The 20,563-nt window shown below is 44.3% G+C and overlaps 2 protein-coding genes across 2 annotated transcripts; one reads left to right on the top strand and one right to left on the bottom strand.

Moving 5' to 3' along the window:
- Nucleotides 1-1,000: 1,000 nt before the first annotated feature.
- On the top strand, nt 1,001-13,638 carry LOC118796587 (low-density lipoprotein receptor-related protein 12-like). The gene is made up of 7 exons (XM_036555563.1): nt 1,001-2,331; nt 6,811-6,867; nt 7,712-7,847; nt 8,535-8,737; nt 10,030-11,131; nt 11,698-11,830; nt 11,956-13,638. Exons 1-7 carry the CDS (start codon nt 2,256-2,258, stop codon nt 12,787-12,789), a joined length of 2,541 nt encoding a protein of 846 aa, XP_036411456.1. The 5' UTR covers nt 1,001-2,255; the 3' UTR covers nt 12,790-13,638.
- A 4,360-nt stretch (nt 13,639-17,998) lies between these two features.
- LOC118796588 (G-protein coupled receptor 12-like) lies at nt 17,999-20,362 on the bottom strand. Its single transcript, XM_036555564.1, has 2 exons — nt 20,038-20,362; nt 17,999-19,056 (listed from the first exon to the last, which is right to left on the bottom strand). Exon 2 carries the CDS (start codon nt 19,044-19,046, stop codon nt 18,090-18,092), a length of 957 nt encoding a protein of 318 aa, XP_036411457.1. The 5' UTR covers nt 19,047-19,056; nt 20,038-20,362; the 3' UTR covers nt 17,999-18,089.
- Nucleotides 20,363-20,563: the final 201 nt, after the last annotated feature.

Genomic DNA, 20,563 nt, shown 5'->3' with positions numbered 1-20,563 from the left:
CACAGAACTATATTTCTCCCCAGTCAATATGTCAATATAATGTTGATAATTAACAAGCTTCTCACTGGAGTCTTTTGAACATTCAAGTTTTTATTGGAGGCTTTTTAATATTTATTTATCTAGGCAATAAGGTGCAAGTGCACAACAGGGTTGAAAAGGGAATAACAGCTTCGGTTTGCAATAAGAGCTTATCCTATTATAAATCCTAAATCCTTTTACCATTTAATCCTTCAATCATGTATAATGGGAAATACCACAATAAAACAACTCATTTAACAAGGCTGTATAATTGCAAGCCACACTTAAATATTGACTTGGGTGAGCCTACTCATTCCCTTTTCGCTGACCTTGTTAAAAAGTTAGTCTAAGTAATCATGAGTAATATATTTAGCACTTTTTAAACTATGTATGAATATGAGAGATGATCATTTCTGGAGATAAGATATTGTACAAAATATGGCATTCCAAAGACAGACAATAATATTTATGTATTTTTTTAAACTATGGCAGCTTCCTTTTTTTTTTTTTTTTATGTTTTATTTTGACTCTTCTCACTCAAAATATTAGATCATATCCCCATTATTAATGCTTTTTCATTTTCCACCTTTCACTTTTTCTTGATCCGATTATCTTCAAATTATTTTTGCACTGAGATAGTCTGTTATGTAAAAGATCATGCAAAAATGTTACATAACCCTTGTTAAAGCTTTTGCGGACAAAAGGACGGCTCAAATAGGTGATGGGCCTTCACCGTCCTTAAAATTCCGTTTTGTAGTGTTCACATCATGTCTTAAAATCATAATAAAACGTGGTTTGATACTTGTGCTGAGGTATATTTAGAACCGCAGATCTCATTACCCAGCAGCAAGCCCAAAAGAGGCATATCCATGTGCGTCTGACGTGGAGGACCTATCACCTCCAGTGTATGAGAGGGGGAGGAGAAACAAAGACAGCGGGGGCTGGAGATACCCGGCTGTGACAACACACATCCACACATAGTTGTGGCCACTGCACCGTGGGCCTGGGATATCATGAGCTGCTAGTCGGATTTTTCAAGAAAACAGCGAGGTTTTTCAACAGCTTTTATTATGAATGTGATGTACTGACATAAGAAAAAAACGCGGCAGTGTTTTGCCACGAATACGTTAAAGGAGCGTTTCTTTTCGATCCGTCTTAATGTGAGGTTGCGATTACTAACGCTGGCTAGCTAACGTTAGCTACATGTAGCTAGTCGGAGGCTGTAGGCGTTGCAGAAAAAGGATTCAGTTGGCTTTCTCGTCAGCTAATTTTATTCGTGAATTTGTGAGAGTTTTTTTTACGATTAGCTAGCAAACAGGCTAGCTGTGTGTCTGCGAAGAGATTTTTGAGAAACAATGATGTTAGCCGTCATGACAAAGCCTATCTAGCTAGATATCGCTCACTAGCTAACACAAAGTACATAGCTAGCTAACGTTACCTAGCTAACGTTAGCTACCTACTACAAAGGCAATGCCTTTGTCTTTTTTGCTCTGCTTGGAGCTGCTAGAATGAATGACACCGCGGATAAACATTTGAAATGTTATGTAGGCGAGGTATTTATTTTATGATCGAGAGATAGTAATACAATGTGTAGGACGTCAATAATATTTGGCCATCTTACAATAGGTATAGACTAGGTGTTAGATATTAGTTGTCAGTAGGTCTGATCTTTTGTTTTGTGCATTAGCTAGCTAGCACTACCAGCTTGCTTGCTGCAACATTTAACATTAGTGAGCAAGCACAGTTGGACTGCAAACTTGACAACGCTAGCTGGCTCAGCTTAACGTCGGTGCAGATGTTATCCATGGAAGGAAAGAGAAAAAACATAACACCTTGTCGTTATTAGATGGCTGGTTTGTTCACCAGATATCATTTTCTCTGCTAGCAGGGGTTAGACATTGGCTAACGTATAACTTAAACTTTACCGTCAATACAACTTGAAGAGGTCTTGAAGTCGTCTTTGGCAATTCTGATACCAAATGTCTGGTTGGTTCACTAATTTCGTTTTTGGGGTAAACGCATCCAGAAGGCAAACATTTGTCCCTGGTGTTGTCTTGAAGGGTCTTCTCTAGTTTATTTTACTGGTCTAAAGTGATTGCGTGTGCTAATAGCCTGGCTATCTAGTTTAAGCGTTTGTGCTGGATACGTCGCCACTCGTCTCTCTGGCAGGCACAATTGGTAACGTTAGCTAGCTAGCTGGTAAAGTAAGAAATACAATTGCACCATCTGTTGCTACTATGGCCTACGGCTTGGGCTCAAATGGGATCTTTTTCTGGACATTTTTGCACCTCATCGCCAGTTTCAACATTATCGGTAAGTATGCGGTTATAGCGTTATATGTAGTGTATATAATTTTATTTGATACTAAGTGTTTGATATTTGCCAACTCAGCTGTCCAACTAGCTAGTCAGCTAAGATGTGTTTATGCTGTTTTAAATTAAGACATTCTAAATAAAAACATAATTGCCGTCACTGTCAGCTGTATGATGGCGCTGTGAGAGGATAGCTGTCTGATAAAGTAGCTAGCTAAAAGTTACCCAACTAGCTAGACTATATCTTTTTGTTGATAATAACTGAGGTTACCTGAATATGTCGATAGATTCCACGTATATTGCCATATTGTCTAGCTAGTATTAGCTACTGTTGCCCCCAAGCGTAACGTAATCAGGAAACATTCTCCTATTTTTGCATTATTTTATTTGTTTTATTTTTTCATAATACTGTGTGACGTAGTTTTTATCATTACTGGTCATTCCCAACTCTGCACAACCTAGTTAATTTAGGGACGCCTATTTCTGTCACCGTAAAAATGTGCCAGTATAACCCTTTTATGACCAATATGACAATGTGTTTAGTTGATAGTTGTTTACATTCAGAAAATGTTATATGGGGGTGAAAGTCTGGCTATCTCCTAATTGTAGCAAACTACTTTCCAATCAGTGTAGCAAGGCTCTTCAACGACTTTTTCACGTGAACTGGATGAAAAAATGCAGTCCTGCCCAGTGTTTTCCACTTTCTATTTATAAAATGATGTACAAATAAGTCTGTAAACAGTGCCGTCACGCTCTTAAAATATTTATAGCCATTTCTCACTTTAAGCAAAAAGAATCACCATTAGCGCGGATTTGTTTATTATATAATGGAAATGATCAATTTACTATGGACTTTACTCATTACGCAGTTACAACAGTGCTGAAAAATGGTACTAGTCCGCAATCAACAATAGTTTAGAAACATTAACAAGAGTAATATGAATTAAAAAAAACATAGCGGAATAGCGGAAAAATTACATTTATGCATGGTGCCACAATAACACTGAAGTAGTCAAAAAGTGTTGTATTTGGTCCCTGAACCACAAGCTGACCAGCTATTGTATAGATATTGTATAGTATAGATATCACAAACTTTATGTTGACCTGACCTTAAAAACCTTAAATACCTTTATTGAATGCCTGGATAAATCTGACAATCACAATAAATGTTCAGACAGGATTGTGACAGTACAGCCTGTCAGGTTATAGGCCTGTATTGAATGTTGGCTGGTCGCTTGAAAAATAACGCCCATTTCATCTGCGTATGGATAGGACTTTCAGAGATTGTACAGGTTCAGCGTGAACATAAAGTAATGTGAAGTAATTGCGAGTGGAATCCTATGGTGTGCGGCGCTAGCAGGCTAGCAACCGTCCTGGTCGCTGTTTTCTGTTTGCAGCGTTTATGTCGCAATTGCATCAGATGTGAGGCTTCCCTTAATCCTTCTAACCTTGCGTCATGGTACTTGGAAATTTATGACTTGGAGGGGCCTAGAAAATCTGCCACAGAACAGCACTGGATTCCCCCCCCACCCCCCCCACCTGTCTCACTTTGCATTTGCATTTTCACCTTTGTACAGATCACCATCCATACCCCTCCACCTCCTTCCTCTGTGTTACAGAGGTCAATGTACAAGTTCCTGCAAGAAAGTTCAGCGGCAAGCTTGTCAAAGGGACACATTTCTAGCCCTAATTACTTGGTAATTTCAAAAGATAGAACAGAAAATAGCTTTTAAAATTAAAAGGTTAGACCGTCACAGATTGCGTAAAATTGCTTAAGGGGGAAATGACTTGCTCATGGAATTATCTGTCCGACTGAGAACAATTTCTTGGTTCATTTAAAAAAATCTGTTTATATTTTCCAGGTGTTTTTAACAATGTGATGTATCAGTGAATCTGTCCCAGCCCAACACCCAGCTGAGCAGCAGGCATTAAAAGACTGTTTGACTGGGTTGTATTTTGGATGAGCTGTGTCAGTCATCTCTATCCAATTTCAAAGACCTGCCACCAAGTGGTCTGATTTTTAGACCTCTTATTGTCGTACTCCTGCATTTTCAGGGGCCCTCTGTGGTCCCCAACTTTTATTTTTTTTAAATCTTTTTCCAATAAATAGCCTTTTATACTCACAAAAATGTCCATGCAGACGAGGCTGCTGCTGACAAATGTGCCACACAACGCTATTTCTGTTAGCTCTGTGCTGGACTAATAACCATGGCAAGCGGAGCATGGTGTTCACGCTGAGCGACTGTCCCCCGACCAGCCTCCCACCATGCATAATTTACAGTCAGCTGCTACCAGCCAGCAAACGAGCAAACAGCAAAGGGACGGGGCACAGCTGAGCCCTGCGCACAAACAGACTTGCATCTGTGGAATTTCAACACTGCCTCTTGTCTGGGCTGGGACATGTCGGAGGGAAGCCGATCTCTTCAAGTGCAGTGTCTCCGCTGCTGTAAAAAAAAAAAAAAAAAAAATCAAAACAGAGTATTGACTGTCGTGGGAGGGTTGGGGGTGGGGTTGTAGCTGAAATTACACCCTGTTCTCTGGGAGATTTGTGACAGTTGGCTAGAACACGGTTTGCAGGACTCTGATGAATACGAACGGTTTGAGTTATTGTTTGAATACAGGAATTACTTTGGTAAATCAATGATTTCACACATTCTGGTCTGATTGTCAGATAAATTGTAGTTCAGAGTTTCTGACAATGTTTGACTGCTGATCAGTATGTTCAGGTTCTCAGTCAATGGGTTTATATTTTTGAGAGTAATTTTGCATTTGCCTTAGGTAGTTCATGGTAGGTAATTAGGTTCTCCCCCTTCCATTCTGAAGGTTATTTTTTTCTGCTCCCTCGGGTAATTCAATGTGAGATGATCTAATCTGGGTGAAACGTCCCATTGGGCATACTGTCTAGATGCACATACAACCTTTTTTTCAGAGCAAGTAGCCTTGGGTCACTCTCAAGTATGGGCAGAGATGCCACCGATGCATTAGAATTGGCAATCAGGTCTGCTATGTATCTTTGCAGTTATTTTGCCTATGGTGCATACTCGTTGACAGCTATTTTTCGTCATTTTTTACTTGTACAGCTTTAAAATCATTTGTGTAGTGTCATATACCAGCATTTCTTTGATATGTCAGTTCAAAAAAGCTCACTCGCATGGTGCACTGATTATATTGTGTCCAGGGAGATTTCTCCCTCTCATAATCCACATTAATATTGGCAAAGCCCATTCTTTGGTTTATTTACTACATAAAATCCTTCCTAATATCTCTAGCATACATCTGAGCCTGGAAACCTGCAGGTTTTTATTATATCTGTTTCATTCCAACCGGTCCATTTTGTTGTAGTTTTTCCACAGTTGTTATCTGAATTTTATCTTGCTAGCTGTTGAGAAATGAACACTTTGTCTTTCCTATAGGCTACTTTATTATGTAAGTCAGCCCACCTACAGTTCTCCCAGATGACTGTGCTGCGTTCAGTTGTTTTCTTTGGGAAGACTGCTGCTGGTCAGCTAATCACAGAACACAACTTTACTCTGTGTATTTTGATCATATTTTGTCATACATTAAATGAATTAAGAAAGTAGATCAGCATGATTTTGTCCAGTGAGCCCTTGTCTTGCCTGTGATTTCCTTGTATGATAGATAGATATGATAGTTTTCCATGGTGCCTAATATTCAGGTAATAGAACGGGTTGGTGCTGTGATGTATGCTGCTAGGATTTCAGCTAGTTGAAACACGCAGAAGGGTTTCGTGTGGGAAATCTGTTCTCCCCTTCTGCTGTTCCCAGAACCACTAACCCAGCAAAATTACTGTGAAAAACACTGTTCGGAGTCAGTTAATTACACAGCATCAGTGATAATAAGCTGCCTTTCATGCTGCATGCTGAAGAATTTTTGCATGACAGAGAATTAAGCTTAACTCTTTCAATCTTTGACTTTTTTTTAAATTTGTTAAGAGAGATATGAATCCTGTATTGTGCCTTCCAAAGGGGGCTGAATATTAGGTTTAGAACAAAAAATTGGAGAAACAGTGATGACAGTGTCTAAGAGAGGCTTATCAAAAATTATTATGGGTCAATATGTTTACATAGCTGTTCTGAATACCACTATTCACAAATAAGTACGTTGCCTATTCAAAAATACACTAGCAGGCATAAAATGTCAACTCCTTTTTAAGAACAAAGAGATTATTGTGACCAGTATGTTTTCAGTTGTCCAAATAGTGTTAACCTATATTTTTTTTAAAAGGTCAGTTTTTGGTTTCTTAAGACATAGATAATATATGGTATAGGGTGATGATTGCCTCATTGCCAAAAGCAAAGTGCAACCTTAGCATTGAATAGCTAAGGTGTAGTGCCTAAAGTCTACTGAGTCTACTGACACTGATAAAAAGGGTACGTTAACCTCCAACGAGTCTGTTAGGCTATTTGAAAAAAAATGCTGAAACATGGTTACATTTATTTTTGTTTTGTTCCCCTTACAGGAAATGTGGTTTGTGCCCAACATAACGAAAATGTATACGTGTCAGGGATGTCAAATGGTAAGTTGGTCTTGCCTGCATTGCTCAGGCTTGTAAATGAAAAGCACTGTCCCACATAGCAAGTGTCCAGTTCCAACGGTTATTACATAAATGTGTTCCGTTCGAGGCGCATCTGTTTCTCCACAGACGTCCCCCAGGAACAGAGTCCGTTCACACAGATAGCTATTGTGTTTCCGTAGGTTTCCTTGCGATTTCTGCATTCAAAGTGACCAGTGTCAAAGTTTTCTTCAAGCTGCTCTGTCTTCAGTTAAAACAAAATTTAATCAAGTTTAATTAACGACTCAGACTTGACATGTGCAGTATTTGGGAGGGAGGTGTCCTTTGCATTGTTTACATCGGGATAGTGACAGAATGCTTTGCAGTTTCACATGGATGGTCGGAGAGACTCGTCAAAGGGATGTAGAACTGATTGGTCCTAGAGAAACTGGACTTGAGATGGTAGATTTGCACCAATCCCTGCCATCTTTTACATGAAATAAAGGATAAATAAAGAAGATTAACAGAAGCAATTTTGATTTCCCTGTCCATTTTGAAATGGAGGATGCACTCATAGTAATGAATGGCGCTTTGGTCTTGTAGTCCATTTTTGTTTCAAACATATGTATTGGTTTAATAAGAGTTACCATCAATCAGCTCAGTTTTGCAGACCTCGAGAGCTGCTAGCCCGGGAGGGTGCCTCATGCAGCAGTGTTTCAGTGGCGTTTTCCTGAATTTGCTGAATCTGTGGAAAAGAGAGAGGAGAGTAGTGTGTACAGGAATGTGACTTGTGCTCTTTTTTTAGGATAGTAGTGTACTTTACTGGTTATGTTCATATACTGATGGAGGCTAACAGTGTTGTCTGCAGCATGCGGGGACGTCGCCGAACAGATCAGGGCATCGAGCGGGGTGATCACAAGCCCAGGCTGGCCGTTTGAGTACCCGGCTAGAATTAACTGCAGCTGGAACATCAGGGCCAACCCGGGAGAAATCATCACCATCAGGTGGGCATGCGCTTCTCTCAGCCACTGATGCATACCCGTCTTCTCAGAACCCTCCATGTTATTTATCCCATGTAGGTGAGGTGAGTCATTTGACACTCTGATTGGGCAGGAAACTATATACCACTGGCTCGAATTGAGACATATACACTGTAATTCCAGTCATTTAGATCTGTTTTGTTAGGCCCTCTACTTAAACAGGATCTATTTTTATTTGAGGATGTGCGTCAGATACTTCATTGTGCTGGGGCCTTGTGTGTTTGTGCACTTTAGGCTTGAGTGTTTTGCTGCCTGCACGGCACTGTGGCCATTGGTATTCTTCTCCGTCCGCATGTGGTGTCCATGGTTACCAGTGCAGGAATAGTTTCTCAGTCTTACACAGGATGTGATTCTTTGTGGTGTGTGTTTAAAAACATAACTACAGCTGGAGTGATGGATGCTTTCATTGAAACAATTAACTATACTGTGTTTGAGAATGATCTCATTTAACAAGCACCCACAAAAAAGAAATTCAAGGCATTAAAGACCTTGATTGATTGGCTAAATGTGTCATTGATTATACCAGCTTTGACATGTTTTATGTTTAGATGGTCCAGTGCAGTGAAATGCAGTGAAAGGGCATGCCTACAGTTGTCTCCCTCAATTTACCTCCAAAGCATCTTGGGTAATCTTCTGAATCTCTGCCCTCAGCTTTCAGGATTTTGAGATCCAGAGTTCCCACAGATGCGGGTCAGACTGGATCTCCATCGGCACCTACAAGAACCTGGACGGCTACCGGGCCTGCGGCTCCTCCATCCCGGCCCCCTACATCTCCTCCCAGGACCACGTGTGGATCAAATTTCACTCCGACGACAGCCTGACCGGCAAGGGCTTCAGGCTGTCTTACATAACAGGTAGGCCTCAGCCGTGTTCTCTGCGTGACAGCGGGGTGTGAGGGCCTCAGCGATGACCCGGTCACATGGGTCCCTCCCTCCAGTGATGCAGCAGCAGGCCTCCCCACACACACATCCTTTACCTCCCTCTTGTTTTTCTTCTTCGCGGGGAGTCCGCACGGCTCCCACTGTAAAATGAGTTGTGCTTTCTCAAGAGCCTGATCTGGCCGTTGCAGCTGAGCAGCAAAGGTAAACCGAAACAGTAAGCTATTGCTCAATTTGTCCAACTTCTGCTGAAGGTTTCATTGTTTCCTCCAGGCTGAACCATATTATATTATGAGTTTTATGGGTTTCTGGAGAAAATGGTGACAGGCTGGAAATTACTTGCAGCTGCACGGCCTGTACGGCCATCTATTCTAGAGCACAGCTGCCGATGTGAACAGGGGCGATCTTTTATCAACGTGGCAGCTTGCAGCCTTATTCCCCCTCCTGAGATATTAATAGCTCAGCAGAAAGGCTGTTGGTGATGAGTACTGTTCCACGCCTGCGGTGATGCATTGGTAAAGAATTAAAAAATGCAAGGATTGTTTTTTTCTCCAGTCGTCTTTCTTTGCATTAATAACATGTCTATGGGTCTACATGGCATACTTAGGAACCAAATAATTAGCCAGTTTATCACAGCAGAAAACAACTGATAGGGTATGGGCCTATGAGATACTCAGAGGTGGAATAATGAATATATATTTCATAAATATGTTAATTGGTTATTACAAACAGTGAACTGCTATCAGCTCACATACTGGTCACGCACTGGCTTGCAGTCTTCCAAAATCATACTGTATGTACTAGGCAATAAGTGCAAGGTTCAAGCGCTGCCAAAGCCTATGATAGAACTGCAAGCCGCAGGCGTTAAAACAAATTGGTCATCACATTTTGGTATCACTGTAAGTCACTGGCATTTTTTTACCACCCTGCAGTACAGTAAAATAATATTTCTCTGATAACCTGCACACTACTTGAATGTTCTAGAGTTGTCATTTGGTGAAATACCTCACCGTAGGGTGTGCTACACAGTATAAACCCGATTGTGAATTTTATTTTAAAAATCATGTGATAGCTTTTTGTTAAAATATCTTCCCATAATGAGTGCCGCTACTGCAAAACACTTTACTTAGGTAAGTGTGTGCATAAATATATATGTCCTTTGGCTTTCAAATAATAGTTTGTTCCTTTCTTCTTTCCCTTGTACCTTATTCTAAATGACTTGCCTGTGTAAGACCAAGTTGCAGCTAATGGTGTGTTCTTAATTGTAGGGAAATCAGAGGAGATCAGCTGTGACTCGGACCAGTTCCACTGCTCCAATGGGAAGTGCATCCCGGAGGGCTGGAAGTGCAACACCATGGACGAGTGCGGCGACAACTCGGACGAGGAGCTGTGCCTGCAGCCCAACCCGTCCTCCTCCTTCTCCTTCCAGCCCTGCGCCTACAACCAGTTCCCCTGCCTGTCCCGCTACACCCGCGTGTACACCTGCCTCCCGGAGTCGCTCAAGTGCGACGGCAGCATCGACTGCCAGGACCTGGGCGACGAGATCGACTGCGACGTGCCCGCCTGCGGCGAGTGGCTGCGCACCTTCTACGGCACCTTCAGCTCGCCCAACTACCCGGACTTCTACCCGCCCGGGAGCAACTGCACCTGGCTGATCGACACGGGCGACCACCGCAAGGTCATCCTGCGTTTCACCGACTTCAAGCTGGACGGGACGGGCTACGGCGACTACGTCAAGGTGTACGACGGGCTGGAGGAGAACCCGCGCCGCCTGCTCCGGGTGCTGACCGCCTTCGACTCCCGCGCCCCCGTCGCCGTGGTGTCGTCCTCCGGCCAGCTCCGCGTCCACTTCTACGCCGACAAGATCAACGCGGCGCGCGGCTTCAACGCCACCTACCAGGTGGACGGCTTCTGCCTGCCGTGGGAGATCCCGTGCGGCGGGAACTGGGGCTGCTACACGGAGCAGCAACGCTGTGACGGCTACTGGCACTGCCCCAACGGGCGCGACGAAGCCAACTGCTCGGCCTGCCAGGAGGACGAGTTCCCCTGCTCGCGCAACGGCGCCTGCTACCCGCGCTCCGACCGCTGCAACTACCAGAACCGCTGCCCCAACGGCTCCGACGAGAAGAACTGCTTCTTCTGCCAGCCGGGCAACTTCCACTGCCGCAACAACCGCTGCGTGTTCGAGAGCTGGGTGTGCGACGCGCAGGACGACTGCGGCGACGGCAGCGACGAGGAGAGCTGCCCCGTGGTGGTGCCCACGCGCGTCATCACCGCCGCCGTCATCGGCAGCCTCATCTGCGGCCTGCTGCTGGTCATCGCCCTCGGCTGCACCTGCAAGCTCTACTCGCTGCGCATGTTCGAGCGCAGGTACGCGGCCGGCCCGCCCGCGCTGCAGCCGCACTGCTGTCTGACGCTAACAGTGCCACATCCTCAGCAGATTCATTACATTACATTACATCACATTCATTTAGCAGACGCTCTTATCCAAAGCGACTTCCAGCACAATAAAACATAAGTGTATCCATTCAATTTAAACAAGGAACAGTGTCAGACCAGGCTAACAACGCTCCTAGACCAGGGGGTGTGAACATGACACCATTCAAGCCCTACCACAGTTCAAAATCATTGGCCTCAGATACGGAGATGTGTAATTCCTTATGTTTTGTCATCTAGGAAAATCTAGTCAAGTTGAGCTACTTCGCTTTTGTATTGTTTCAGTGTCCGTTTCCTCATTGGTTGCATTTTCCATATTGTTGTGGCAGCACTTCACTCTTACTGCTAATCTTTCAGCCATAGCAAAGCAGCAGTTAGTCTGTTTTTTCATTTGTGTTGTTTGTGCTTGCTGTTTACATCATGTGGTACACCATTGCTGTTTACATCATGTGAGAACACAATGAGAGCTCTTTCTGAAAGGCTCATTCATATGTCCCCAGGTCTTTTGAAACACAGCTGTCCAGAGTGGAGGCTGAGCTCCTGAGGAGGGAGGCTCCGCCTTCTTATGGTCAGCTGATCGCCCAGGGCCTTATTCCTCCCGTGGAAGACTTCCCAGTGTGCTCGGGAAACCAGGTGAGTGTGTTAGCATGAGCAAGCATAGCAAGTCCCTCTGATTTTGTGTGAGCTTCCTGAAATGGACGTGTCCCTTAAAAGCACTGCATTTTACTGAGGCACCTTTCTCCTGTTTTTCTCTGAAGGCATCAGTGTTAGAGAACCTGAGACTTGCGGTACGCTCCCAGCTTGGATTTACCTCAATCAGACTCCCCACGTCGGGGAGACACAGCAACATCTGGAGACGGCTCTTCAACTTCACCCGCTCACGGCGCTCGGGGTCGCTGGCGCTGGTGTCCGCCGATGCGGAGGAGAGCACAGGAAGCGGCGCCCGCGAGCCGGACAGGACAGGGGCTCACAGGGGCCTGCTGCCCCTCGACTCGGACGACACGGACACGGAGACCGACCGCCGGGACATCCCCGGAGCCGTGGGGGGCCTCGTCGCACCCCTCCCCCAGAAGACGCCCCCGGCGTCGGCGGTGGAGGCCATCGTGTCCGTGTCCGCGAGCTCCACCCAGCCCTCGGGCAGGGATGGCGCAGCGGAGGGCGCCAGAGAGAGCGCCAACGCCGAGCCCCAGGGCCCCGCCCCCGGCAGGAACCAGCTCTCCAGCGCCCTCAACCGGGTGTCCCGCAGCCTGCGCTGGGTCCGCCTCTCCCTGGGCCGGTCGGCGGGGGGCCCCACCCAGAGCCCCCTGCGACACCTCGACCACTCCGGCGGCGGCAGGGATGAGGAGGACGACGTGGAGCTGCTCATCCCGGTGTCGGACGCCGCCTCGGACACTGACTCCAGCGAGTGCTCCCGGCCGCTGCTGGAGCCCACCCCGCCTCCCGCGGGCGCCGGCAGCCGGGCCCGGGCGGCCTTCCGGGACGGGCCCTGCGAACACTGCGGCATGGTGCACACCGCGCAGGTCCCCGACGCCTGCCTGGAGGCCACGGCCAAGACTGAGACCAGCGATGACGAGGCCCTGCTGCTCTGCTAGGCTCCACACCACAGCACACATACACATTTCACCTGAGTCCTCCTGCCCTGCCAAAACACACACCGTTTCTCTCTCCCTCTGGCGGAGGTGGTTGGCGAACTTTTCAAATGATGCCCCAGGTGTTACAGAACAAGTCCATTGAGAAATGTCAGTAAGCCATATATTTTGACACGGTACACACTACACAACGGTACGAGTGCCCCTCCCCCTCTGACCCTCCCCAACCAACACTTTTCAGGTTTTTTTCTTTCAAATCTGCATTTCAAACTGTGTCCTTGCATTGCAGGCAAGCAAAAGTGAAAGAGAACCTTCAGAGAACTCCACTTGTGAAGCTTGCTGTAAGCATGCAGGGAAAGAGAAAGAGAACAGTCTTTACATCCAGAACCAGCAGCTGGTTCTCTTAGACATTATAGTGGAGCAAAAACAATCCATCCTCTTCTGAATAAAGGTTTGAAGTAACCTTAGGCCTGAGAACAAACTTCTAGTGCTTGATGATTTATATTTTAAATTATCATTGGTACCATACATTTCACATTATTTGATGTTGTTTTTTGTTTGGTTTTTTGTTAAAAAACATGGGGGGGTCTGTAAAGGGGAATGCACTAATTATGGCTGGCTTACTGTGTTATGGTGGCACGTTCATGTTAGTCAAAAGCTATTCCTTCTAATGGTACTCAACTATTTTTCTTCTCGGCAATCTTGAGGCAAAGCTGTTCAAGGAAAAGAGATCATGTAAAGAGATGGTTCGAAAACCTTTATAATGTATAACATCCACCAATGTTTATTGTATTTATTGTTTTGTTACTGTTTTGGTAACCTCATTGTTTTGGTTCTAAGAATATGTGTGTGAGTGTATATTTATTGTTAATTTTAATTTTGGTAGATGTTATTTGAAAAGCATGATAAAATGCCTTGTGCTTTTTTAAGTGGTATGATACTGAAAAAATATAAAGACATAACTGTTTACTGCACAAAGATAACAAAATAAAAGCATATGTTCTGCTAATTTGTTGTCTTGTATTAGATATTTGCTCTCAACATAAGAAATGAGTAGAAAATATTCATTAATGCAGTAGAAATGACCACTGATTGTTAATTCTGTCAGTGTTCATACAAATCTGTAGTTCACTGTACTGTACATGTAAATATAGTTTTATATTAGCCTAAGGGCTCCAAATACTGACTTTGAAGTGAGCCTCCACTACCTGTGCTGTTATTCTCTGTCCAGCCATTTTGATGTGTTGCTGGAATCACACAGATCTCTTCTGCCCTCTAGAGGTGAGAAATTTAAAGACACCAAAGTTATGTCCACCGCAGTATGAAGAGGTGTAAACCATGATTTGGCTTTAGACACATTGGTTCCGTTTGAAGCAGTAAGTATACTTCCTTTGATATCATTCTCATTTGTATCAGGATTGTTGTACTAAATGTCCTGAACCTGCAGTTCTTAGTACACCTGTAGCATGCATGGTAAGCAATAACAGCTGATCAGATCTAGTGTCTTTCTAAGATAAAATCTATTGTCACTTGGGCTGCTACCTGCAGATGTCCTGAATCTGTTTCTAGAAGCAGGGTGATGAACAGTAATATGCAGCAAAGTGCACCATGGCTTAGTCAATAGGAATGAATGTAGCCATGGCAATTTAGGCACAGTAAGTTATTTTCACTTTGTCAATGAAAACGCATTTGATTTTGGTAACTACAATGAGATTTATGATCTGAGTCACAGACAGCCTATAGACGTACTACAATTTGCAGAGCTGTTTTCCTACAGTCATGAATGTGTATAGCCCTGTGAAACCCTGACACACAAATGCCATTTGCTAGCATTTTGGCTATTGAGAATCATATTCAAAAGTCAAAATCCCCAGCACAACCATTTTACTGCTTCCCCCTAAAGGGAATGGTTTACTTTGAGCTTTCTCTAACATGCTACTTTGAGATGTACACAAGGCACTAACACATGGAGAGTTTATCAGTCTAGTGTTTAATGGATTACATTCAAGGCACCTTGTACTTACATTAGGATAAGGAGAAATGGGCTGTACCCCATTTCCACTGAGGGAACCAGTACAACGCTGACCTTTGCTTTATTTGAGTATAAGGAAGGTCTGATTTACAAACCTTGGCAAAAACACACGTTTAACAAGTTAACACTACAGTCAACCACCAAACCTACCTAAAACTCACTAAATTAAATAATGTTAACTTATTTAAAAATACAATGGGGGCTACAGCCACATTTTCCACCTCTCAATGTAACCCTCTGCTATCACTTCACAGGAAACTTAATAATATTAATTTGTTCCACACTTTGATATCAGGTTATAACACACCAGCATATACATATCACACACAGCCCTCATCCTCTCACAACACAAATAAACCACACCAGCAAACACACACACACAGAAATACGCACACGCAATAATGCATTCATGTTGAACAGCGCACTACGTTTTTGTGTAATAGGATGGGAATCTAAAGATGTCATAACTTGGTTTTGCTCGAGAGCGCACTCTCTTTTTACCCACGTGAAAAAAAAATCTTATTATCTGAATCAGCTGAACAGCAGGACCCTGAGATTAAAGTAAATACTACCGTTAAATGATTAAGCAGTAGACATGTCGAGGGATCCATTTCACCCCTCTTTATTGAGTGAGAATATTTTTATTTTGCTTCAGAACAAGGTATATAGGCTATTGACTCACGTGAAAAAAACGTGTAGCTGCATTAATGGAAATTTAAAGTTAGACGTGGCAATATCGGTTTATTGTCCTCTTTTAAATATTACATCCTTATTCCTATTGTTTTTGTTACTTAGTCCACTACTGCAAGCCGAAATACCTTTCATTGTTTTGTAATAAAAATAATGCCCTTAATAACATTAATCCAGAGCGTATATGTAGGCCTATATAACTCACAACTGAACATATTATAAATAATTTGGCTGATGACAATGTATATCTTCAGGGATAGTACAGTAACGTTTATATTTTTGCAGTGCGTCATATACACAAAAACATACAAAAATTCTTACTTCCCATGTTTACCTTTTGACTCGAATGGACACACTGGTGTGGCCATTGTTCGTCATGCTCAATTCTGCACCACTAGGTGGCAGCATTGACTTTTTAATGTGGTGTAATGAGCAATCATGTACGTGCGTTATGCAAATGAGTGAGAGAATACCTTGGAACGCTGTGCTGCGTTTTGTTAAAGATTCCCCACAGTTCACACAGTATTTAATGGTCTGTCTCTTTTATTATTCCCCACTGTCAGTCACTACAATAGTGAAAGAAAAACAATAGCATGAAAAACATGCTATAACGTCATTTAATCTGCATCTGGGGGCAATGAAACTTTTCTCATTTTCTGTCTCTGGTTCCTCTGGCTGCCACTTGGGGGTAAAATGCTAACCCGAAGTTACAGAGTCAATATTGCAATGTTCAAGAGTTGTCCTCGTCGTTGAGTCTTATCAGAACGGTAAGATTATTATGGACAAAAATCTTGTTGGTCAATGGTTTGTGGCTATTGAAGCTTATGGCACTGCAAACTGGGCGGCAGAAACGAAGATAATAGTGTATGTTTGTGCACGTTGTCACAGCACTCGGAATATATATATTTCCCACTCTAACTTTATGTTGCAAGTTGGACTCGATTGATTCTTGATGAATGATTCTGTACGGCTACATGTCTCTAAATCAATATATCCACCAGAAAAAATGGTTCTTCCACTAAAGCTACTGGTATCAAGAAGACACCAGTTTGCAACACATGTGTTTCTTCTCTTTCAAATAGTTTATCATTTTAGCATGTAGCCTAAAGAGAATGTAGTCTTTCGAAGTTATAGTTCGATAAGAAACTGAAATGCTGCATAATGGCAGTTGAAAGCACATTTAAACATACGTAGCTATAGAGTGCTGTCCTCTTAGGGTGATATATAATGACACGAGACCTTGTAAATAAAAAATTAAGGTTTTTTTTATTTTCAGATGTAAACAAAGAGTACATTCCAATTAAAACGTTTCATAATCGTACAGTTCATGACATTGTGCTACAACGACGTATATGCATTACATCTCCAAAGTGTCGTCACTTTGGTCGTATCTTGGGATACCTTGTGCAAATAAACACGTTTCAAAGACGTGACAGTGTCTTTGTCTCTCGAGACGTATGAATTTGGCCACAGATTGCTCATTTTTGTGTGTAGAAATACAGACATACATTATATACACATTCGTTCTCCAAAATAAAATATATCTCAAAATATAATATAGTGCAAATGGTTGTAATATTAGCTCTGAATGTCAGGGTTTGGTTTCAGAGTGAGGCACGAGTTAAAATGACAATACCAACAATTCGCTTCTCTCATTCACTACTCTTTACATTACATTACATTCCCAATTCAAAACGAAAACGACATTTTTCACTTGACATGTTTGGGCTTGGACACAGACTTACACTGAAACTATCCGTTCCACTGGATCATGCTCGTTTCTGGCCATTAGAGAGCGCTAATGTTCCAGTTTCGTCCGATACAGTGATGTGGCTTTACGCTGTCCTGGCAGTGGCGGCTTGTGAAACCGGGATGGAATGTGTAGTACACACCAGTAGCTTTCTTTAAATGTACTGAAAGCACATTGCATTGTATTTCAGGAACAGAATAAAAGGAAACTAGATGACAGGTTTTTGTCACGGAGTACGTCAATGGCTTATGCATGCATTAAACTACATTTCCCACAAGGCAAATCCCACTTTTAACAGTGAGTCGGACGTTCCTTATTTTCAACTTATGAAGAGGCCAAAAAAAGTGGCAGGGTCCAGTTAAGGGAACGTGAGACCTTGGGTCTGTGTCAGCACCACAAACTGCCCCAATATTTCAGGGCAGACATTTGAAATAAACTTAAAGTCACTTATGGATCCATCAGCTTTTGTATCAACAAAATTACAAATGATTAAATATTCATTCAGTCAATGATTAATTATTCTACTGGTAACAATTTCATACTGCTGTGAATTTGGCACATCATGTGTTTGTGAGTTATTCTCTTTTTTAATGATTGCTCAGAGCTCAGAATGCATGCTATTTAAAGTGCTTCTCATTCCATGAGATCAGAAAACACACACACATACATGGACACTCACACACACGCTCACACACACGTGTACACACGGTTAGACAGACAGAAAGGCTCATTCAGAGTATCTGGAAGTGCCACAGTCCCCACCCTATGGCTGCAATGTCAGGAGCCTAGCTTTGTGTGGGGTCATTGTTCCTCACGGGTGCCTCCCAGCAGCTACACGTCACTGGGGGGGTGGGAACGGCAGGAGAAGCCGGGCCACAGGCAGCCGCAACAGGCGGCCCACAGCACTTTCTGTATCTCCTGGTTGCGGAAGGCGTAGATGAGCGGGTTGAGCAGGGAGTTGTAGGTGGCGGGCAGCAGCGTGGCGTAGGTGTAGAGGGGCGGGTAGGAGGCGTCTCCTAGCAGCCCGTAGACGGCGAAGGGCAGCCAGCAGCTGGCGAAGGCGCCCAGGATGAGCGCCAGCGTGGAGATGCCCCGCCTCGTGGTGACGTAGTGTGAGGAGGGCAGGAAGTGGCGCTGCAGGGCGATCTGGTGAGCGTGGCGGCACACCACCCGGCAGATCTGGGCATACAGCTGCAGCATGAGGGCGAACACCACCAGGAAGGAGCCCGAGAGCAGCGCCAGGTTGGAGCGCGTCAGCGGGCGCACCACGCTGCACGAGCCGCTGTCCCGCAGGCAGTTCCAGCCCAGCGCCGGCAGCAGGCCCAGCAGAATGGACCCGCCCCACGTCAGGATCAGCATGATGTAGGTGCGCGTGACCGTGCGCTCCGAGTAGTAGGTGAGCGCGTTGTACAGGGACAGGTAGCGGTCCACCGTGATGGCCAGGAGGCTGCAGATGGAGGCGCTGAAGGAGGCCACCAGCAGCCCCACGGTGGCCAGCTGCACGGCGTCGGAGGGCACGATGTAGCGGAACAAGAAGTGCAGGATGAGACCCAGCCCGGCCAGCATGTCCGCCGTGGCCAGGCTCCCGATGAGCAGGAACATGGGTGTGCGGAGTGAGGGCGTGTAGAAGATGGCAGCCACCACGATGGCGTTCTCACAGGAGATGAGGGTGCCGGACACGCACAGCACCACATCCCAGGGGTTGAGCGGCAGCTCCTGGGGGAGGGTGGAGGAGAGGTCCACCTCTGCACCCCCCACCCAGCCATCATGGGACTCGCTGGCGTTCATCAGGGGACTCCTGGGAAAAGGGTAGAGGAGACGAAATTCAGAGCCAAGCAGCGATCACCATCTGGCTCAAAGCCCTGACTCACCCCTGTCTGTGTCAGACTGTCCATGAGGCCTGCCTTCACTTAATACAGAGTCGCAATCATTTTACAATCCTGTTTTTTTCCCTGCATAAAATACCATTAACGGCTTTACATTCAGGACAGACCCTCTTCACCATATGCCCGGATAAAGTCATGCTATGTACTGAATGCATAAAGCCAGTCACATGCGCCTGTCACACGTTTATGTGCCCAGAAAGAAAAAAAAAAAAAGATGATGGAGGGAAAATGCAGCACGCGCCGTTAAAGCAGAGCTCGTGCGCACGGGGTATTTATAACGTGATTCTATAAATAACTGCTCTCATCCCTCTCAGAAACGTGACATAAATCGGCATAATTGCACATTTTTATTTTTTGTGTGTCATTCGGAAAGCATGGACATTAATATTCATGTCCTTGACAGTTTAAAGCGATAGAAGAAATTAATTAAGTCGAATTACTCTGATGAGGCCGTGTCTAAGCATAGAACTAATCGTTTATAGTCCACTCGCTGCAGAACCGAACACACAAAATGTAGACTATTTCAGATTTTAACAACATCAAATATCACATCATAAGAATTGCATACGTGTCCTAGGTATTATAGTATGTATATATATTTTAGAGTAATACACTGGCGTAGATAAATACAGTGAAACCTTAAAATACAATAAACAGGGCTCTCTTGTCTTCTCATATCAACAGTGATGTAATGTTGAAAAAGACGCAAAGCAACTTAATGCCTGGCCGATTGTTCTACATAATCTACCCTGTACACTAAACGTCATTTTGACGGTAATTATTCCATCTGAGTTCTCGAGGCTTTTGTTTTCGGGTAGACAGCACTCCTGCATACCAGGTACACATACAAACCCACACAGCCAAGCATAAATAAACAAAATATACACACTTACCTGATTTTGGGTAAAGGTGCGAATAAAAAGCACGCGCTACCGTTGAGTGAGCATTCAAGATAAGTTCGAGGAGTCCACAGCAGAGCAGTCTCCCGTTAGAGATGTGAAAATCGCAGGGAAACGCAGGTGGTTTATAAGACCCTTAAAGCTTAGAGATCTCCATTTCTCGTAGAGGAACAGAGTATTGTGCTCCGCGCTTTGGTCGAAATGGCAATGCGACAAGATCCAGTGCGCCGTTTTGTATCTCCTGTCCAGCGAGCTTTACGTGGCTATTACTGGTGAGTCACAGCTCTCTTGTAGACCGTCGGACTGATAGCTGGGAGCAAGGTGCTTGCGCGTTTTGCTTTCCCCAGAACCTTTCTGACGTCAGTGTTGTAGGGGGGTAGGGGTGGGGGTGTCGATGTGTTCACAGTTCCAGCCAATGACTTGATCGAGGAGAGAAAGAAAGGGGGGATGCCGTCAAGATTTCATTCATAAAAATGCCGCAGCAACCAACCCCTCCCACTGCGGCTACTCGTACAGAGCT

This window comes from Megalops cyprinoides, chromosome 21 (genome assembly GCF_013368585.1).
Source record: "Megalops cyprinoides isolate fMegCyp1 chromosome 21, fMegCyp1.pri, whole genome shotgun sequence".
NCBI classification, from domain to species: Eukaryota; Metazoa; Chordata; class Actinopteri; order Elopiformes; family Megalopidae; genus Megalops; species Megalops cyprinoides.
Note: the sequence above shows the minus strand (reverse complement) of the source record. Positions and strands in the feature narration are given on the sequence as shown.

What these genes read in the sequence shown, in the direction of transcription:
- LOC118796587 (XM_036555563.1), top strand. Translation starts at nt 2,256, where the DNA reads ATGGCCTACGGCTTGGGCTCAAATGGGATCTTTTTCTGGACATTTTTG. An exon ending in CGCCAGTTTCAACATTATCG is followed by an intron (nt 2,332 to 6,810) that starts GTAAGTATGCGG and finishes TTCCCCTTACAG; the next exon opens with GAAATGTGGTTTGTGCCCAA. An exon ending in CGTGTCAGGGATGTCAAATG is followed by an intron (nt 6,868 to 7,711) that starts GTAAGTTGGTCT and finishes TGTTGTCTGCAG; the next exon opens with CATGCGGGGACGTCGCCGAA.
- LOC118796588 (XM_036555564.1), bottom strand. Translation starts at nt 19,046, where the DNA reads ATGAACGCCAGCGAGTCCCATGATGGCTGGGTGGGGGGTGCAGAGGTG.